The sequence below is a fragment of the Dromiciops gliroides genome, chromosome 3 (assembly GCF_019393635.1).
Source record: "Dromiciops gliroides isolate mDroGli1 chromosome 3, mDroGli1.pri, whole genome shotgun sequence".
NCBI lineage: Eukaryota > Metazoa > Chordata > Mammalia > Microbiotheria > Microbiotheriidae > Dromiciops > Dromiciops gliroides.
In genome coordinates, this window is record NC_057863.1 from 617,592,642 (window position 1) to 617,609,455 (window position 16,814).

Consider the following 16,814-nt stretch of genomic DNA (forward strand, 5'->3'; position numbering starts at 1 on the left):
GTCTGAGCTGGCACTCCCAGCCAGCAATCACTCCTCACGGCTCCAGCTCCAGACGCCATCTTTGTTTGGCTGCATTGTCCCCCAGAAGTTCCCCATCCTCTAGTACAAAAGTCTTAGAAACAAGACCTGCCCAAAAAATCACAGCAGGGCTCAGGTAGGATTCCCCAGTGCCCCATCCTAGACCCAACAGACTGTCTCCAGTCAGCTGGATGAGGCCACCAGCCTTTTCCCCTTTGGCATCATGACCCTGCTGTGTGGAAAGAGAATAGGACTTGTTATGGGGGAAGCAGAATTTGAATCCCAGCTGGGACCCTTACTAGCCTTGTGGCCTTGGACATATCATTTATCTTCTCTCTCTCTCTTTTTTTTTTTTTGTAGGGCAATGGGGGTTAAGTGACTTGCCCAGGGTCACACAGCTAGTAAGTGTCAAGTGTATGAGGCCAGATTTGAACTCGGGTCCTCCTGAATCCAGGGCTGGTGCTTTATCCACTGCGCCCCCTAGCTGCCCCCCATTTATCTTCTCTTGAGCCCAAGTTTCCTCATCTGGAAGAACAGGGAAACATTCCAATCTATACTCCACAGCACCACAGAAATGAGGTCTACCCTTTTGGGGTGGGGCAAGGGGATATGGTTTAGAGCTTTGATTCAGTGGTGTGGGGAACTCCCACAAGGAACACTCCACCCCCATCAATACAGATAGGCATCTTTTCTCTACCAGAATTTTTTTTTGGGGGGGGGCAGGGCAATGAGAGTTAAGTGAATTGCCCAGGGTCACACAGCTAGTAAGTGTCAAGTGTCTGAGGCCAGATTTGAACTAAGGTCCTCCTGAATCCAGGGCCGGTGCTTTATCCACTGTGCCACCTAGCCGACCCCTCTCTACCAGAGTCTTAAAGAGTTGCCTAGTATACTGAGAGATTAAGTGATTTGTTCATGGGCACACAGCTAATATGCCAGAAGGAGGATTTGAACCCAGGTCTTCCTGAGTCTGAGGCCATCTATCTATCTGTCTATCTATCTATCTATCAATCTATCTGTCCATCCATCCTTCCTTCCATCTTTCCTTCCTTCCTTCCTTTCTTCATCTATCCATCAATCCATTCATCTATCCATCCATCCATCATCTATCTACTTTATTAATATAGTAATATATTTATGATAACTATATTAATATATCATTATGATCATATATTATATTATCACACTAATAATTTAACAGCCATAAAACCAAATATTTGAAGGCCAAATATTTGAAGGATAGAAGAGGGGTGAGGCCTGTTCTCTTTGGCCTCAGGGGACTGAACTAGGATCAGTGGCAAATCAAAGATTCATATCAAGAGAATCTTCCTAACAGTTGGAGCTGCCCCAGAGTGGAATGGGGAGCCTGGGAAGGAGTGAGCTCCCTGTCACTGCGGGGGAGGGGGTCTTCATGGAAAAGCTGGATGACCACTTATTGGGCTCATCGCAGAGATGACGCTTGTTTGGGAATGACTGAAACTGCATGGCCTCCAAGGCCCCTTCCAATTGGGGGATTCTGTAACTTTTCTTGCCCTGGAATATGTCTCTGCCTCCAAGGCCCCTTTCTCTGATTGATCTGTTCCTCCTATTTTGATTTTACTTTTTTTTTTTTTTAAGTGAGGCAATTGAGGTTAAGTGACTTGCCCAGGGTCACACAGCTAGTAAGTGTTAAGTGTCTGAGGCCGGATTTGAACTCAGGTACTCCTGACTCCAGGGCTGGTACTCTATCCACTGTGCTACCTAGCTGCCCCCGATTTTACTTTTTAATTTTAATTTTGAGGAATTGCCTAGGCTAGCCATGTTCATGCCTTTATCCCCTCTGGTCTCTAAATGTCTTGCCTTCTCCAACCCTTCCCCCAGCTTTTCCCTTTCATATGTTGTCTTTGCTCATATCATGTAAACTCCTCAAAGGCAGATACTATCTTTTTTTCTTTTTTTTGCTTATATCTGTATCTCCCAGTACTTAGCACTAGACCAAGCACATAGTAAGCATTTACTAAATACTTGTTGATTTTTTGCCTATTCTCAACCTCACAGAATTCCTGGTATCTCTAAATTTCTAAGAGAGCTCAGGTTTTCAGACCAAGAGTCAAATTCCTGAATGCTGGATGATAAAGGGAATCTTATCTGTCTGTCAGAAACCTACCTTCATATTCACACTTCAAAATAAACCCAATTATTTAGCACCAACTATATACAAGACGTTGAACTCAGTAGAAGGGGAGAGATAGTGTGACGTAACCTGTGCCCTCTGAGAATTTAGAGCCTAGTAGAGAGTCTGGATTGGATTTTCTCAAAAGAAAAAAAACAATCTTGGTAGATGCCTCTCCTTTGAATACCTCCCATTCTAATTTGTAGGTCCTGCTCTGAAGACTGAACTGCTGGGTGATGTATTTATGGCTTACAACTTTCTTGATTAATAGTGATCTTGTTCTGCTGGGTTAGAAGTTACTGGACCAAACTAAACTTGGCTTGTGAGTTTTTCCTTTTGCCTGGTGGTATGAGTTTGGTGGGGATTTGCGTCCAACTGAAGGAAGGAGATGACATCACTATGATACGATTCTATAAGCTGGAATTTTTCTGAAGAAGAGTTTACAAGAGGAAGAAATGGTGAGTGAACAGTTTAAGGGACTCATTGTGAATCTCAAATTTGAGGAACATGGGAGGCAGCACAAGATGAAGTCATGTTGTTTCATGGGGAGGGAGAACCCGCTCTCTGAGCTTTTCAGCTGCCAGGTAGAGAAGCTAATGTAGGGGAGGGTCTATAGGGAAAGAGCTTGGTGTTCCCAGTGGGACTCAGTTTCAGTTTCTCTCAAAGTTTCCTAGGTAGGTTGGCTTTGTTCAGTTTCCATCATTCAGGTGAAGCCTCCATCTGTCCCATATTGAAGTTCCCAGGCAGAGGGGAAGATGGCGGGAGGATGCCTGGCTCAGGGGATCATGTTCCACCATTTGAAGGGGAAGGGCTTCCGGCGGACATTGGTGCCACAGTGCACCTCCCCATGCAGCATGTGGTAAGGGGTGAAGTCATCAATGAAGTTACACTCAAGGCCTAGTGGCTCCAGCAAGGATCGGACCTTCTCCTCCAGGCAGCAGCGCCCATTGATGATGGGCCCAAAGGGTTTAGGGATCCCCAGGTACTTCCCCAACACAAGCATGTTCACCTATGACCAGAGTAGAAAATCAAGGATTTTAGAAGGGTTGTCATAATACCCACATGGGCACTCATGGCTACACAGAACTTCTCATATCCCACCGGCAATCAAGACACTCCTCTACTCCAGAACCTTTAGTGACTCCTCATGGTTCAATGAATAAAGGATGAGCTTGTGATCCTGGCATTCAAGGCCCTTCACCATCTGCTTTCAAACTACCCATACAGCCTTATCTCATACACCTCATACATCTTATACAACTTGTATTCTATATTTTGGTCAAACTGATTCCAATTTCTTATCCTGTCCTCTCCCATCTTTGTACTTTTACTCATCCCATCACGACTCCCAATTCTTTTTTATTTTCTTTTTGGTGAGGCAATTGGGGTTAAGTGACTTGCCCAAGGTCACACAGCTAGTAAGTGTTGTGTCTAAGGCTGGATTTGAACTCAGGTCCTCCTGAATCTAGGGCCAGTGCTCTATCCACTGTGCCACCTAGCTGCCCTGACTCCCAATTCTTTTTTTTCCCTTTTTTCTTTTTTGTGGGGCAATGAGGGTTGTGACTTGCCCAAGGTCACACAGCTAGTAAATGTTAAGTGTCTGAGGCCAGATTTGAACTCTGGTCCTCCTGAATCCAGGGCCGGTGCTTTATCCACCTAGCTGCCCCGCCTCCCAATTCTTTTAAGTCTCCTTCCTCCCCTTATCTGTTTTGACTCTATTGAAGCTGCTCCTGTTCTTCCATCAACAGTTCCCTTGGCCTCACCTGATTAAAGTGACCTCTCATCCTCAGATTCCACCCAGCACTTGAATCTATTTAACCTATCCATTATTAGGGGGTTTTTTTTGGCAGGCCAATGAGGGTTAAGTGACTTGCCCAGGGTCACACAACTAGTGTCAAGTGTCTGAGGCTGGATTTGAACTCAGGTCCTCCTGAATCCAAGACCAGTGCTTTATCCACTGTGCCACCTAGCTTCCCCTAACCTATCCATTATTAAAGCCTGATTCTAGCAAGCCTCCTCTGATTCCTCCTCTCCCTCCTCTCCCCCCAGTCAGTAAAGATTTCATCCTCAGCCAGTGGAGGCCTTTGTCCTCGCCTCTCTAATCCACCAATCATGGAGTCTTCTCCCTAGCTTTCCTAGGAGCTGCCTCAGGTTTAGGATGAAGTCTAAGCTACAATTTTCAGCTTCCTCATCAATGCACAGATTTAGAAATAGAAGGGACTTGAGAGGCCAACTGGTCCAACTCCTTCATTTTACAGATGGGGAAACCAAGGCCCAGAGAGATTAAGAGACTTGTTCAAAGGACCATAGACCTAAACCTGGGAAGGTCCTCAGTTTAGACCAACACTCTCATTTTACAGCTGAAGAAACTGAGGCTGAGAAGGGGATCTGACTTGCCCGAGGTTATAGAGGTAGTACAAGGTAGAGTGGAGATTCTAATCCAGGCCCAGAACCTTGTTGCTTTCATACTGAAGACCATTCCTCTTCCTGTCTCTAACTCCCAGGGCCATAAAGAAGGGTGGGTCTTGGGGCAGCTAGGTGGCGCAGTGGATAGAGCCCCAGCCCTGGAGTCAGGAGGACCTGAGTTCAAATCTGGCCTCAGACCCTTGAAACTTACTAGCTGTGTGACCCTGGGCAAGTCACTTAACCCCAATTGCCTCACTAAAAAAAAAAAAAAAAGGTGGGTCTGCTCCTTCATCCCCGCTCCCACCTATAGGCTTCACCTCTATCACACCTCCTCCAAATGCCCTCTTTGCTCCTTCAGGGTCCAGGCTATTCACTTGTACCACTCTCTCCTCCATTTTTGTTGCTGATATCTACTCATGGAGGGGCAAAATGATGCATGGGAAAGACTACTGGATCAAAGGCCCTGGAATTGAATCTTATCTCTTCCACACTCTCTACTTGTGTGACCTTGGGCAAGTGACCCCATCATTCAGGGCCTCTGAAGGAACTGGGCTTTATGACCTCCAGTGTCCCTTCTATCGCTCATTCTATTCTTTCCAGGTCATTCCCTTAACTCTTTCCAATGAGTTCAGTGCCTGATTCACCATCATCCTCTACCATTCTACACATAGTAGGAGTTCAGTAAATGTTAGTCCTTCTGATTGTTGTATGGTACACAGTTATTGCATATATCCTGTATTTCCTCTATCCTCCGTTAGTCTGTAGCTGTTCATAGCTTTTAGTATGTTATGAATGTGAGCTTCTTGAGTGGATTGTCTTCTGCCTTTCTTTTATGCTCAGTGCCTGCCACGAAGCAGGTACTTAACGAATACTGACTAACTGACTCTATGAACCATGTCAGTATTCCTTTTGGTATCCCCATTGCACATAGTAGACATTTGTGTTAGGCATTGTTGTTGAAGTGAATACCTCCCTTCACAGAAGCTTGGCAGACAGCTCCCCTTAATCTAGTGTTATGCGCAATCTGTGATTGTGTAGGGTGGGAGCTGGAATGGGGAAAAGAAATGTGGGCTGGTAACTGTTTGGGATGTTTTGCACTTATTTACAAGTTTATCTTCAAAGTCAGCCAAGCTTTTGCATGAAGAAAGGAAAGGGAAATGATGTTGGGGATTTCAGAGCAAGACTGAAATGTGGAGGCAAGGGAGATTTAGCTGAAAAGAGGAAGGAAAGAACTACAGAAGTGGGGACAGGAGAGGAAGGAAGCCTGGGTCTTTCATGCCCAGGAAGCATAGTCTTGTATGTCAGGAGGCATGGCTCCTAGGCCTGCCTACCCCTGGGTCAGCGAGTGACCCACTTCAGTAATTTGCCCTCCCTTTGTCCTCTGTCCATTCCCCCCACCCCTTGAAGGGAGGCCTCCTGACCTTCTGGAAAGGAGACAGTGAAATATAGTGTTGGAATCGGCCAGCTGAGAAAGACCCCTGCCCACCCATTGTCGTCACCACCACCACCATCACCATCATCCTACCCCTCGCACTTCCCTCCTGAATCATCCCTTGCCTCCAGGACTAGAAACTTTACCCTAGAGAAATTAACCCTTTCAGTGCTGATGGTCCCCTCACCCCTCCATTGACTCCATCACCCACCATCTTTCCTCTCTCCACCTCCCCCCTCCCCCCTCTATTTCCAGTTCTGGAACCATAATCAAATCAACTCTATCATGAAATGGGTGTGTCAGTCTTTGTATCCTGGTAACTTTCTTTCTTTCTTTTTTTTTTTTTTTCCAATTTTCCCTTGTAACTTTCTTTTTTTTTTCTTTCTTTTTTTTTTTTAGTGAGGCAATTGGGGTTAAGTGACTTGCCAAGGTCACACAGCTAGTAAGTGTTAAATGTCTGAGGTCAGATTTGAACTCAGGTACTCCTGACTCCAGGGCCGGTGCTCTATCCACTGTGCCACCTAGCTGCCCCTCTCTCGTAACTTTCTAAACACAAATGCCTCTTCCTGACCCTTCCCCCCCATATATATCCATACACACATATATACATATATACAGATAGATAAATAGACAGACAGGTAGATAGTAGAGAAGGATGATAGATAGATAGACAATAGATAGATAGACAGATATACGATAGACAGACAGACATATAGACAGATAGATAGATGGATGATAAATAGATACATTGTTCCCCTCTATTAAAATAGATGCTTCTTGAGGCCAGGGACTGTCTTTGTTTATGTGTTAACATAACATTATTTCGCTATATGTGTAACCCCAGCTTCTACACAGTACCTGTCATACAGTAAGCAATTAATAAATGATTCATTCATCCGCTGACTTTCTAACTGGGTGACCTTGGGCCACAATCTCCCCGAGCTTCAGTTTCCTCATTTGTAAAATAGAGATACGCCTCCCAGTCAGTAAAGATTTCATCCTCAGCCAGTGGAGGCCTTTGTCCTCACCTCTCTAATCCACCAATCATGGAGTCTTCTCCCTAGCCTTCCTAGGAGCTGCCTCAGGTTTAGGATGAACCCTCAACTACAATTTTCAGCTTCTATGTAGGGCACACCTCACAGAGTAGAGGTGAGGCCCATGTCAGAGAACGAGCACAATGTACTTTGTAAATGTTAGAATGCTAGAGAAATGTCAGTTATTATTAGGAAAGGTCATTCAGGGTCAGGTTCTGGGCTGCTTTATAGACTGCCTGCCTGCTGGTAGACAAACTGTCCAAAAGATCAAGTTCTCTCGGTTTACAGAGCTTTTATTCTAGCCCTCAGGCCCCTGGGAGGGAGTTTGGTGCAGAAGAAATGTCCCTGGGTTGGGAGTCAGATGACCTAGGTTAGAATCCTGCCTCTGCCTCTTACTACCTGCATAACTTTGGCTGAGGTACTTCCCTTTCCTAGGTCTCAGTTTCTTTGTGGGTTTTTTTGTTGTTTGTTTGTTTTTAGTGAGGCGATTGGGGTTAAGTGACTTGCCCAGGGTCACGCAGCTAGTGAGTGTCAAGTGTCTGAGGCCGGATTTGAACTCAGGTCCTCCTGACTCCAGGGCCGGTGCTCTATCCACTGCGCCACCTAGCTGCCCAGGTCTCAGTTTCTTTATGACATGAGGGGGCTGGAGCAGATGGTCTCTGAGGGCCCTTCCAGGATTAAATCTGTGATCCTTTGCTTTAGGAGTCTTCTTTAGGTCCATTCTAGCCATGCATTATGACCATGTTGGGGTCCTTATTCCCTCTCCAAGAAAACATAGAAATGATCAGACCTCTTGCAAGCCACAGGAAACCCTTTGGAACATGAGAGAGAGCCCTATCCCGTCCAACAGGGACAACATTGGAACCAACTCCATCTAGTGGAAAGATTTAAGTTTGAACCTCAGCTTAGTCATTTATTAACTATGTCCTTGTGGGGTCTTTTTGTGGGGTTTTTTTTGTGTGTGTGTTTTTTTTTTTTTTTTGCGCGGCAATGGGGGTTAAGTGACTTGCCCAGGGTCACACAGCTAGTAAGTGTCAAGTGTCTGAGGCCGGATTTGAACTCAGGTACTCCTGAATCCAGGGCCAGCACTTTAACCGCTGTGCCCATCTAGCTGCCCCCAAATATTTCCTTGTGGACAAGCCATTTCACCGATCCATGCCTCAGTTTATACTTTATAATGCAGAGGCAGTGTGATTAAAAAGGGGTGGAGGGAAGAACACCAGTTTTGGAATCAGGAGACCTGAGTTTGAATCTTTGCTTCACACCTGTGTGAATTTGAGCAAGGTGCTTGATTCTTGAAACTGTAGAATGGGAATAATAAGACTTGAACTCCTTTCCCTTCCCTTGAACTCCCAGGCTGTCCTGAGGTTCAAAAGATATAAGAACAAGTGTTTTGTGAATTTGAAAGCACAACAGAAACATCGGATTTAGTCAGAGGCAAAAACTGAAATTAGGTCTCCCTGCCTTCCAAGTCAGCTCTCTTGGAGTTTCCCATCAATTCTAGCCCCTTCTTGGCTACTTGTCACATCTGTGTCAGGTAAATGTAAAACACCTTCCTCTCAATCAAACCGGGAGAATAAGTTCTGCCTTGCTCTCTCCCAGAACTGTTGTAAACCTTAAGAGGATATTATTTATAATGACAATATTAATCCCAGCGACACTGGAGACCACCACTAATCCTCCTGTTCCTCTTCCTCCTCACCAAGTCAGGGAAAAACGCCACCGCTTTCCTCCTCTCCGTTTTGAAGAGCTGAGGGATATCGATGATGTCTCGGTCCGTCAGGCCCAGCTCTCGCTTCAGGACCTCTCGGTTCCAGTCGATGCAGCTCTGGGAGGGACGAAGGTGAGCACCGAGGGGAAGACAAGGAGAGGCAAAGTTAGTGGAGAGAGAAGGACAACGATCAGCTCCAGGAGAGAACGAACAGACCCCTTGAGCAAGGAGCCTATGTATGATACTGATGTTTCACCTTCCACCATCCTACCAACTTCCCCTGGGAGCCAGAGGCTGGCATGTCAAGTAAGAACCAGCTCTTGGCAGGCACCCCCTTCCTTCTCTAGGACCTACATCACTCCATCCACAAGAATAGCATGAGTGGTGATTGTCCACATATAACCTATATCAGATTGCTTTCTGTCTTCAGGAGGGGGAGGGAAGGGAGGGAGGAAGAAAAAATTGGAACTCAAAATCTTATGAAAACAAATGTTGAAAACTATCTTTACATGTAACTGGAAAATAATAAAAATACTTTTATGATAAAAAAAAAAGAGGGGCAGCTAGGTGGCGCAATGGATAAAGCACCGACCCTGGATTCAAGAGGACCTGAGTTCAAATCCAGCCTCAGATACTTGACACTTATTAGCTGCATGACCCTGCGTAAGTCACTTAACCCTCATTGCCCTGCAAAAAACAAGCAAAAACCAACAAACCAAACCAAAACAACAACAACAACAAAAACCACCACCACCACCACAACAAAAAGGATAGCACGAGTGACTTTATCAAATGCTCAGCTAAAATCTAGGTAGACTCAATCTATGGTATTCCCCCTTCCAGTAACCCAGGACTTGGGCACATCTTTCCCAAATGTAAGGTTTCTCCTTTTAGAAATTAATGCCCTTGAAGGCTTAGACTGTTTCGATTTTGCATTTTGTCATTGTTGAGTTATTTTTCAGTCATGTCCAACTCTTTATGACCCCATTTGGGGTTTTCTTGGCAAAGATACTGGAGTGGTTTGTCATTTCCTTCTCCAGCCCATTTTACAGATGAAGAAACTGAGGCAAACAGGGTGAAATGACTTGCCCAAGGTCACACAGCTAGTAAGTATCTGAGAACAGATTTGAACTCAGGAAGATGAATCTTCCTGACTCCAGGGCCTGGTGCTCTATCTATCCACTGTGCCACCTAGCTACCCAGCTATTATGCTTGGGGCACAATAAGCATTTAATAAATGTTCTTTCATTCATACAAATGCATTCTCTTTTGTTCTCTCATTCATCTGACATATCCTTTTTTGTGTGTGTGATGAAGCCAAGATGGTCCTTCCTGATCATTGCTTCCTTTTCTAGACTTTCACCAACCATCTCTTTAATGAACTACCCTATATTTTCCCATGAATCAATATCAAGCTCACTGGCCTATACTTTACAGACATCAATCTCTTCTCTTCTATGAAAATGGGGATGCTGACCTTCCTGCATCCTGCTTTACCTCCCCCATTCTCTGCAACCTTTTAAGGATCAATGTCTCAGAAATCACATCTTCCAGTTCTTTCCTTATCTCTTTGGATGTAATTAGCAACTGTGCTGGTGTTTGCGACCAGGTCTCTGGATCATTGTCAGACCATAGATTTAGAGGTAGAGGGCACCTTAGAGATCAGTTAGTCGGGGCAGCTAGGTGGCGCAGTGGATAGAGCACTGGCCCTGGAGTCAGGAGGACCTGAGTTCAAATCCCCCCTCAGACACTTAACACACACTTACTAGCTGTGTGACCCTGGGCAAGTCACTTAATCCCAATTGCCTCACCAAAAAAAAAAAAAAAAAGAGAGAGAGAAAGAGAGAGAGAGAGAGAGAGAGAGAGATCAGTTAGTCCAACCCCGTTCTCCCCTCCCCTCCCAATTTTACAAGTGAAGAGTTGAGGGGCAGACAATTAAAGGCCAAGATCACAAAGACGATTTGAATCCAGACCCTCTGCTCCAAATCAAGGATTCTTTCCATGATACTTAGTATCTCTCTCTCTCTCTCTCTCTCTCTCTCTCTCTCTCTCTCTCTCTCTCAACACCATTTTGATAGTCTAATCTATTAGTAGATAAGAGCTTCATATATTCTCCTCAGGTAATGTATCTATATTAATCAAAGCCTTTTGGAGACCCCTGGTCAAAGGAGTAACTTTGATAGTGGGAGCTACCGGACCGGTGGGCCGCTCAGTGCCCCATCTCTGCCTCAGCCTAGGGCCACACGTGCCCATCCCTGGACAAGTCTTCTGCAGCCAAAAAGGAAAGATAGCCCCAGTAACTAGCCTCTTAGACTGGGCCTTGTAACTGTTTTGACTCAGAGACGTTCCCAAGCTACAGGAGTGACTAAGGAGCCAGGATCAGCAAGGGAGTCTGGGTGTGACTGGACCACAGGAGGGCGGCTTCCTTCTGGGTATAGTGAGATCCTCTAGCTACTTTTCCCCCTACGATTCCTTCTGACCCTCTTTTATAAAGGAGACTTGAGGGAGTTTTCCTATTGGGTGTTTCCAACTTTCCCTATCCCCTTTCCAGTACCTGGACGAACTTGTTGTAACTGATAAGGTTTTCATTGGAGAGGATCTGATTGATGGACATGGTCTTCACCCGCTCACTTCCTGTAGAGGAAAGAGGGAAGAGGAGAGGAGAGGAGCCAAATAGAGACAGAGATAGAGAGAGAGACAGAGACAGAGAGGAAAAGAAATGGGGAGGGAATGACAAATATCAAGGGGAAAAGATGTGGATATTGAGAAAGAGAGAGGAGGGAGAGGGGTAGAGAAACAAGGAAGGAGAAAGATGGAGAGAAAGAGAGAGAGAGAAAGGTAGAGAAATAGAGACAGCAATGGAGAGGAGAGATGGGTAGATGGAGAGAGCCACAGAGAAACAGACATAAGGAAAGAAAGAGAAAGACAGAGGGGAAGCAGTAGGAAAAAGACAGATAAGAGGGGAGAAAGAGAGGAAAGAGAGAGAGAAAGGGAAGAAAAAGAGAGAAGAAATAGAGATGGAGAAAAAGGAGAGAGAGATAGGGAGGGAAGGAGAGAGAGTAGAGAGAAGGTGGCGGAAAGAGAGAGAAAGAATGAAGAAAGGGAAAGAGACAAAGGAGGAGACAAAGACAGAGAGGAGAGAAATGAAACAGAAATGTGGGTGGAGGGAGAGAGACAGAAGGAGAAAAATCAAGTTAGAAATTACTGTCAGCAATTAAAAAAAATTACTCCCTTAAAATCCCATTGCTTTGAGGGCTTTAGGTCAGAAGGCAGGATTCAAGTTCTCAGACACTGAGTCAGTATTTTTTTGCAGGTTGAGTGGGCACCTTCTTACTTAGCAAAGCAGTTTTGCAAGTATGTGTGTGGCTGCAATTCTGCATGGTGACCTGTCTCTCTGACATTTTACAACTTCCCAGTGGTATCACTGCCTTTGAATTATGGGAAGCTTGAAATGAATTCCTGGAAGGGAGGTCAGGCCCTCCAGGAGAGGAGAAAGGGAGGCCCAGGGCAGGGCTGAGAGGGACCAAGAGTAGAACAACACAGCTTAAGTTTCTCTCCCTAATATGGTAGAATCACCAGATTTCAGGGTCGGAAAGGACAACAGGGCCGCCATCTCTGGACAGGAATCCTCTTTACAGCATACCTGTCTGGTGTTCATACAGCAGAGCAGACCGAGTGAGTCAGGAAGGCTGGGAGCTGAGCCGTCCTCCTGGCTCTCCTGGGGTCTCACCGTTTCAAAGGCAGGCTACAAACCCTGGCCTCTCCTAACTGCATGTCCAACCCCTTTCCCACTGTGTCACACCATTCTCACTGATTCCAGAGACAACTTGGCTTAATGTGGTTTGAGGTCCTATGATTAGATCAGATCATTCCAGAGATAACCAGGTATGTGCCCAGGGGCCCTGGGTGGGGAAGTTTCGGTGGCTCGAGCCCTTGGCAGGCTGCCCAGTGGCCTGCAATCTTGAGGTTTTGCTGGTCTGCTTTGGGGAGGGTGCCTTCCCCAGGAAGTGGTCCTTACCACCATCTCAGCCTCCTCTTTAGACCTCTTGTGCTGTAGAACCACCCACCCAATCTATTATATCCCCTATATACCTCCCCATTAACATGCCCTCTCCCCCACTGAAATGTAAGCCTCATGAGGGTAGGCTCTTTTTTTGTTGTTTGCCTTTCCTCAGATCCCTAGTACTTAGCACATGATCAGTATTTAATAAATGTTTGTTGAGTGACTCAATGACTGTGAATCTCCCTCATTTGACATTGGATATCTACTACCCAGAATGCTGAGTTATTTTTTCATGGGCAGATAGCACATGCCAGCTAGACTGAGGCACTTGGGGAGGGGAATGATAAAGAGACCCCCAGAGCTGTAGCCTAAAGATTTGGGTTCAGGCTTCAGCCTGGTCACAATGGGGACTCTGTGCAGGAGAGAGAGAGAGACCACTGGCTTTGGAGTCAAAAAGACCAAGATCGTGAGCCTACCTCTCATCCTGCTTGTGTGACTGTGGACAAGTCACCTTCTCTGGGCCTATTTCCTCACCTGAAAAGTGATGGGAGTGTACTTAAATGATCTCTAAATCCCATGATCCCTTGTTAGCTGTGAGGCTTGGACAAGTCACCTCACCTTTCTGAGCCTCAGTTTCCCCATCTGTAAAATGAGAATATTGGAGCCTCAGGTTTTTTTTTAATCTGTAAAACGAAAATAATAATATTGGAGCCTCAGTTTTCCTATCCATAAAATGGGAATAATAATATTGGAGCCTCGATTTCCCCATTTATAAAATGATAATAATAATATTGGAACCTCAGTTTCTCCCTCTGTAAAAGGAAGATGAGTCACAGGGCTCTTGTGAGGAGAGTCTTATATAAACAGCCAAGTGCCTAGAAATGGGAGCTGTTATTCTTATTAGCATTCCTTAAAACATAATCACTCACATTTTCTATGGTATTTTGTGATGCATTTAAGATTTTGAAAACTTTTTTCCTCATCCTGTGACTTAGAGAGGTAACATTTGCTAACCAAGGTCACACAGCTAATGGGTGCTCTCAGGACTGGGGAGCTAGAAAGAAGTTTAGAGAACATCTGAATCCAGCCCTGTCATTTTGCTGGTGAGGAAACAATGCCCGGAGAGATTCGTAAAAGTGATGTGCCCAGGGTCGCCCAGCTAAGTGTCAGAGGCAGGTCTTTTGGCTGCTAGGACAATGTGTCCTCTCTCAACTAGAGATGCTGCTTTGAAGTTAGGGACTGCGTCTTCTTCTCCGTCCCCTCTGCAATGCCTTGTGACTTGCTCATCAGTGACTTCTGTCTAGCCTCAGGAGCCAGGAGTAGGAGGCAGGAAATCTCAATGAGGAGAAACTTCCCAATAATTAGAGCTAGCCCCAAGTGAAAGAGGCTGCCTCTCTGGAGGTCCACAAAGGAGGCCAGGTGACCAGTCTAGTCCCTCCCCGGGAAGAGATATGGAACGCACAAGGGCCTCTGAGGTCCCTCGCCAGATCTCTGAGCTTCTGTGATTCAGCCCTGGGGGAAGCCGGGGGGGCTGAGGACAACATAAGGGAAGGGGACGTGCCCATCAGGAGCTTAGCATCAGGGATGAATAAAAGCATTGCAGGGAAGAACTCACCAATGAGGCCTTCAAAGAGGAGGGCCCTCCCATGGCCCCACTTCTGTTTCTCCTGGAAAAGTTTGAAACAGGCTCCGGGGCTGGCCAGGAGCAGGCGGAAACCCTGTAGGGAGAAAGACAGATTGGCCCTTGACACAGCCCACGTATGTAGGATGGAGATTCTGACCCTGCCCTGCAGGGCAGCACACAAAGGGTCCGGGGCGTCCACGTCCAGACCTCCTGCTAACTTCAGGGTGGCCACAGGGCCAGGCAGGACGGCTCGGGGATTTGACGACCTGATCACATAGAGGGATGGATGCTAGCAGAGGTAAGTCCCTGACACCAAGGAGTTACATGTCTTTACCCTGTATAGGATCACATATTTAGAACTAGGGTCCAAGTCCCTGGCAGCCAGTCTAGGTAGCTCCAATCACCCAATAGAATGTAAGCTCTTTGAGGGTAAGGGAATTTTTTTTGTCCTTCTCTCCTCAGCGCCTAGCACAGGGATTGACATAGAGCAGATACTTAAGAAGTGACGGCTGAATTCTAGATAATCCAATCCCATTTTTACAGATGAGGAAGTTGAGACCTAGAAAAGCCAAGTGACTCTACCTACAAATATACATTTGGTAAATAGCAGAGCCAATTTTAAGGATCCAGTATTAGAGAACTGGGTGGGACCTTACAAGCCCTTTATGGATGAGCAAACTGGAGCCCAGGGAGGGGAGGGGCTTTACTCGAAATCACACAGCTCAGAAATAGCAAAGTCATGTCCTCTGACCCCCAAATTCACCCCCAATTCCAGTGTGCCATGGTTCCTCTTGAAGACTGTTCATGTATATATAAATCAATGATGATCATAAAACCACCCTTTAGAAAGCTGTGGAAAGGTCTCAGAAGAGATGAAACTGCACCGCTAGACCCACCAGGGCTCATGAAAGATGTCTCTTGGGGGTCCCTTACCTTGTCGTCTGGGGCAGGGACAAAGCTTATGAACTCATCCACGTGACCCACGGCCAGCCAGTCCACAAAGAGTTCTACGGGAGGCTGAACTTTCTGGGCATAGAGGAAATCCCGGACCACCTGTGTGACCCTCCTTCCACTGGATCTGGAGTGAAAAGGGTGGACAAAAATGTCACTCGGAAGTGACCCAAATAACTGCCCCAGATATCAAAGACTAAGCACCACTTCTCTCTCTCTCTCTCTCTTTTTTTTTTTTTGGGTGGGGCAATGAGGGTTATGTGACTTGCCCAAGGTCACATAGCTAGTAAGTGTCATATGTGTCTGAGGTCAGATTTGAACTCAGGTACTCCTAAATCCAGGGCCAGTGCTTTATCCACTGCGCCACCTAGCTGCCCCACTACTTCTCAATAGATAAATGGTCAAAGGCATGTACAGTTTTCAGAAGAAATGTGTATGATCAATGACCATATGAAAAAATAATGAGAAAAAATGCAGATGAAAACCACTCTGAAGTTTCACCTCACATACACCAAACTGGTAAAGATGATGAAAGATGGAAACTGCTGATGTTGGAGAGACTACAGGAAGATAGGTACACAGATCAACATCATTGGGAAAGTCATGAATGAGCATAGCCATTCTTGAAAACAATTTAGAGGAAGATCACCAAACTATTCACAGCCCTTGACTCAGTAATTCCACTACTGAGAATATACACCAAGTAGCTCTGTGACTAAAAAAATGATCCATGCACCAAATCCACCCTAAGTATTTACTCTGACAAGATGGGTGACTCAGGAGGGATCACTGTAGATCAACTGGCCCCTGGGCAGGGACCAGAGTCAATTTCATTTAGTGACTTTAATTAGGTTTAATTCTAGGTCATTAATTCAAAGCTCCCAGGACCCATGATTTCATCAGGGTGGGATTTCATCAGCCCTCCACTTGTGATAGAGATGATCTCCAAGAGTTATTCTAGCCACAACCAACACATCCCTCTTCTCCCTGCCTATCCCTGGCCACCTCCCATCAGCTAAACCACACTGGTGCTCAGGGTCTCAGCCCTTGGCAAAGGAAGGTCCTCAGACAACATACGCACCACCTGGAAACCTTTCTAGCTTGGTAAAATTTGCTAATATTTGCATTCCAATGGCACAGTTCTTGAGCTGTGATGAGATATTGGAAGAGAACAGACTTTTGTGGGAGTCCAGACAGGTTGTTACTTGTATTTAATAGATCAACAATCTCATAGAGCTCCAAAGGAACTCGGGAGGTAGATGAGAGTCAAGCAGGCCTGAATTTGGGCCCCTCACCCTCCATTGGTCCCATCTAGGCACTCAGGTCCAGCCCAGTGCCATGATACAAAGTGGTGGAGCCAAGATTTGCATCTGTTGGTTAACCACGATGAACTAGACCCATTCAGTTCAATGAATACTTATTATTACCCAAACAGGCTGGATCTCAGTATGAGATGAGAGGAAGATGGACTGGACCTCGATTTCAC

General features: G+C 45.8%; 1 protein-coding gene across 1 annotated transcript in view; it reads right to left on the reverse strand.

Moving 5' to 3' along the window:
* Nucleotides 1-2,592: 2,592 nt before the first annotated feature.
* PADI3 (peptidyl arginine deiminase 3) overlaps nt 2,593-16,814 on the reverse strand; it is a 44,456-nt gene continuing 30,234 nt past the window's right edge. Inside the window, exons 12-16 of the mRNA XM_043994928.1 lie at nt 15,311-15,455; nt 14,365-14,471; nt 11,305-11,380; nt 8,742-8,867; nt 2,593-3,176 (exon numbers count right to left, since the gene is read on the reverse strand). Of these exons, the coding sequence (XP_043850863.1) occupies nt 2,943-3,176; nt 8,742-8,867; nt 11,305-11,380; nt 14,365-14,471; nt 15,311-15,455 (688 nt within the window). The 3' untranslated portion in view covers nt 2,593-2,942. The remainder of the gene's footprint in view (nt 3,177-8,741; nt 8,868-11,304; nt 11,381-14,364; nt 14,472-15,310; nt 15,456-16,814) is intronic.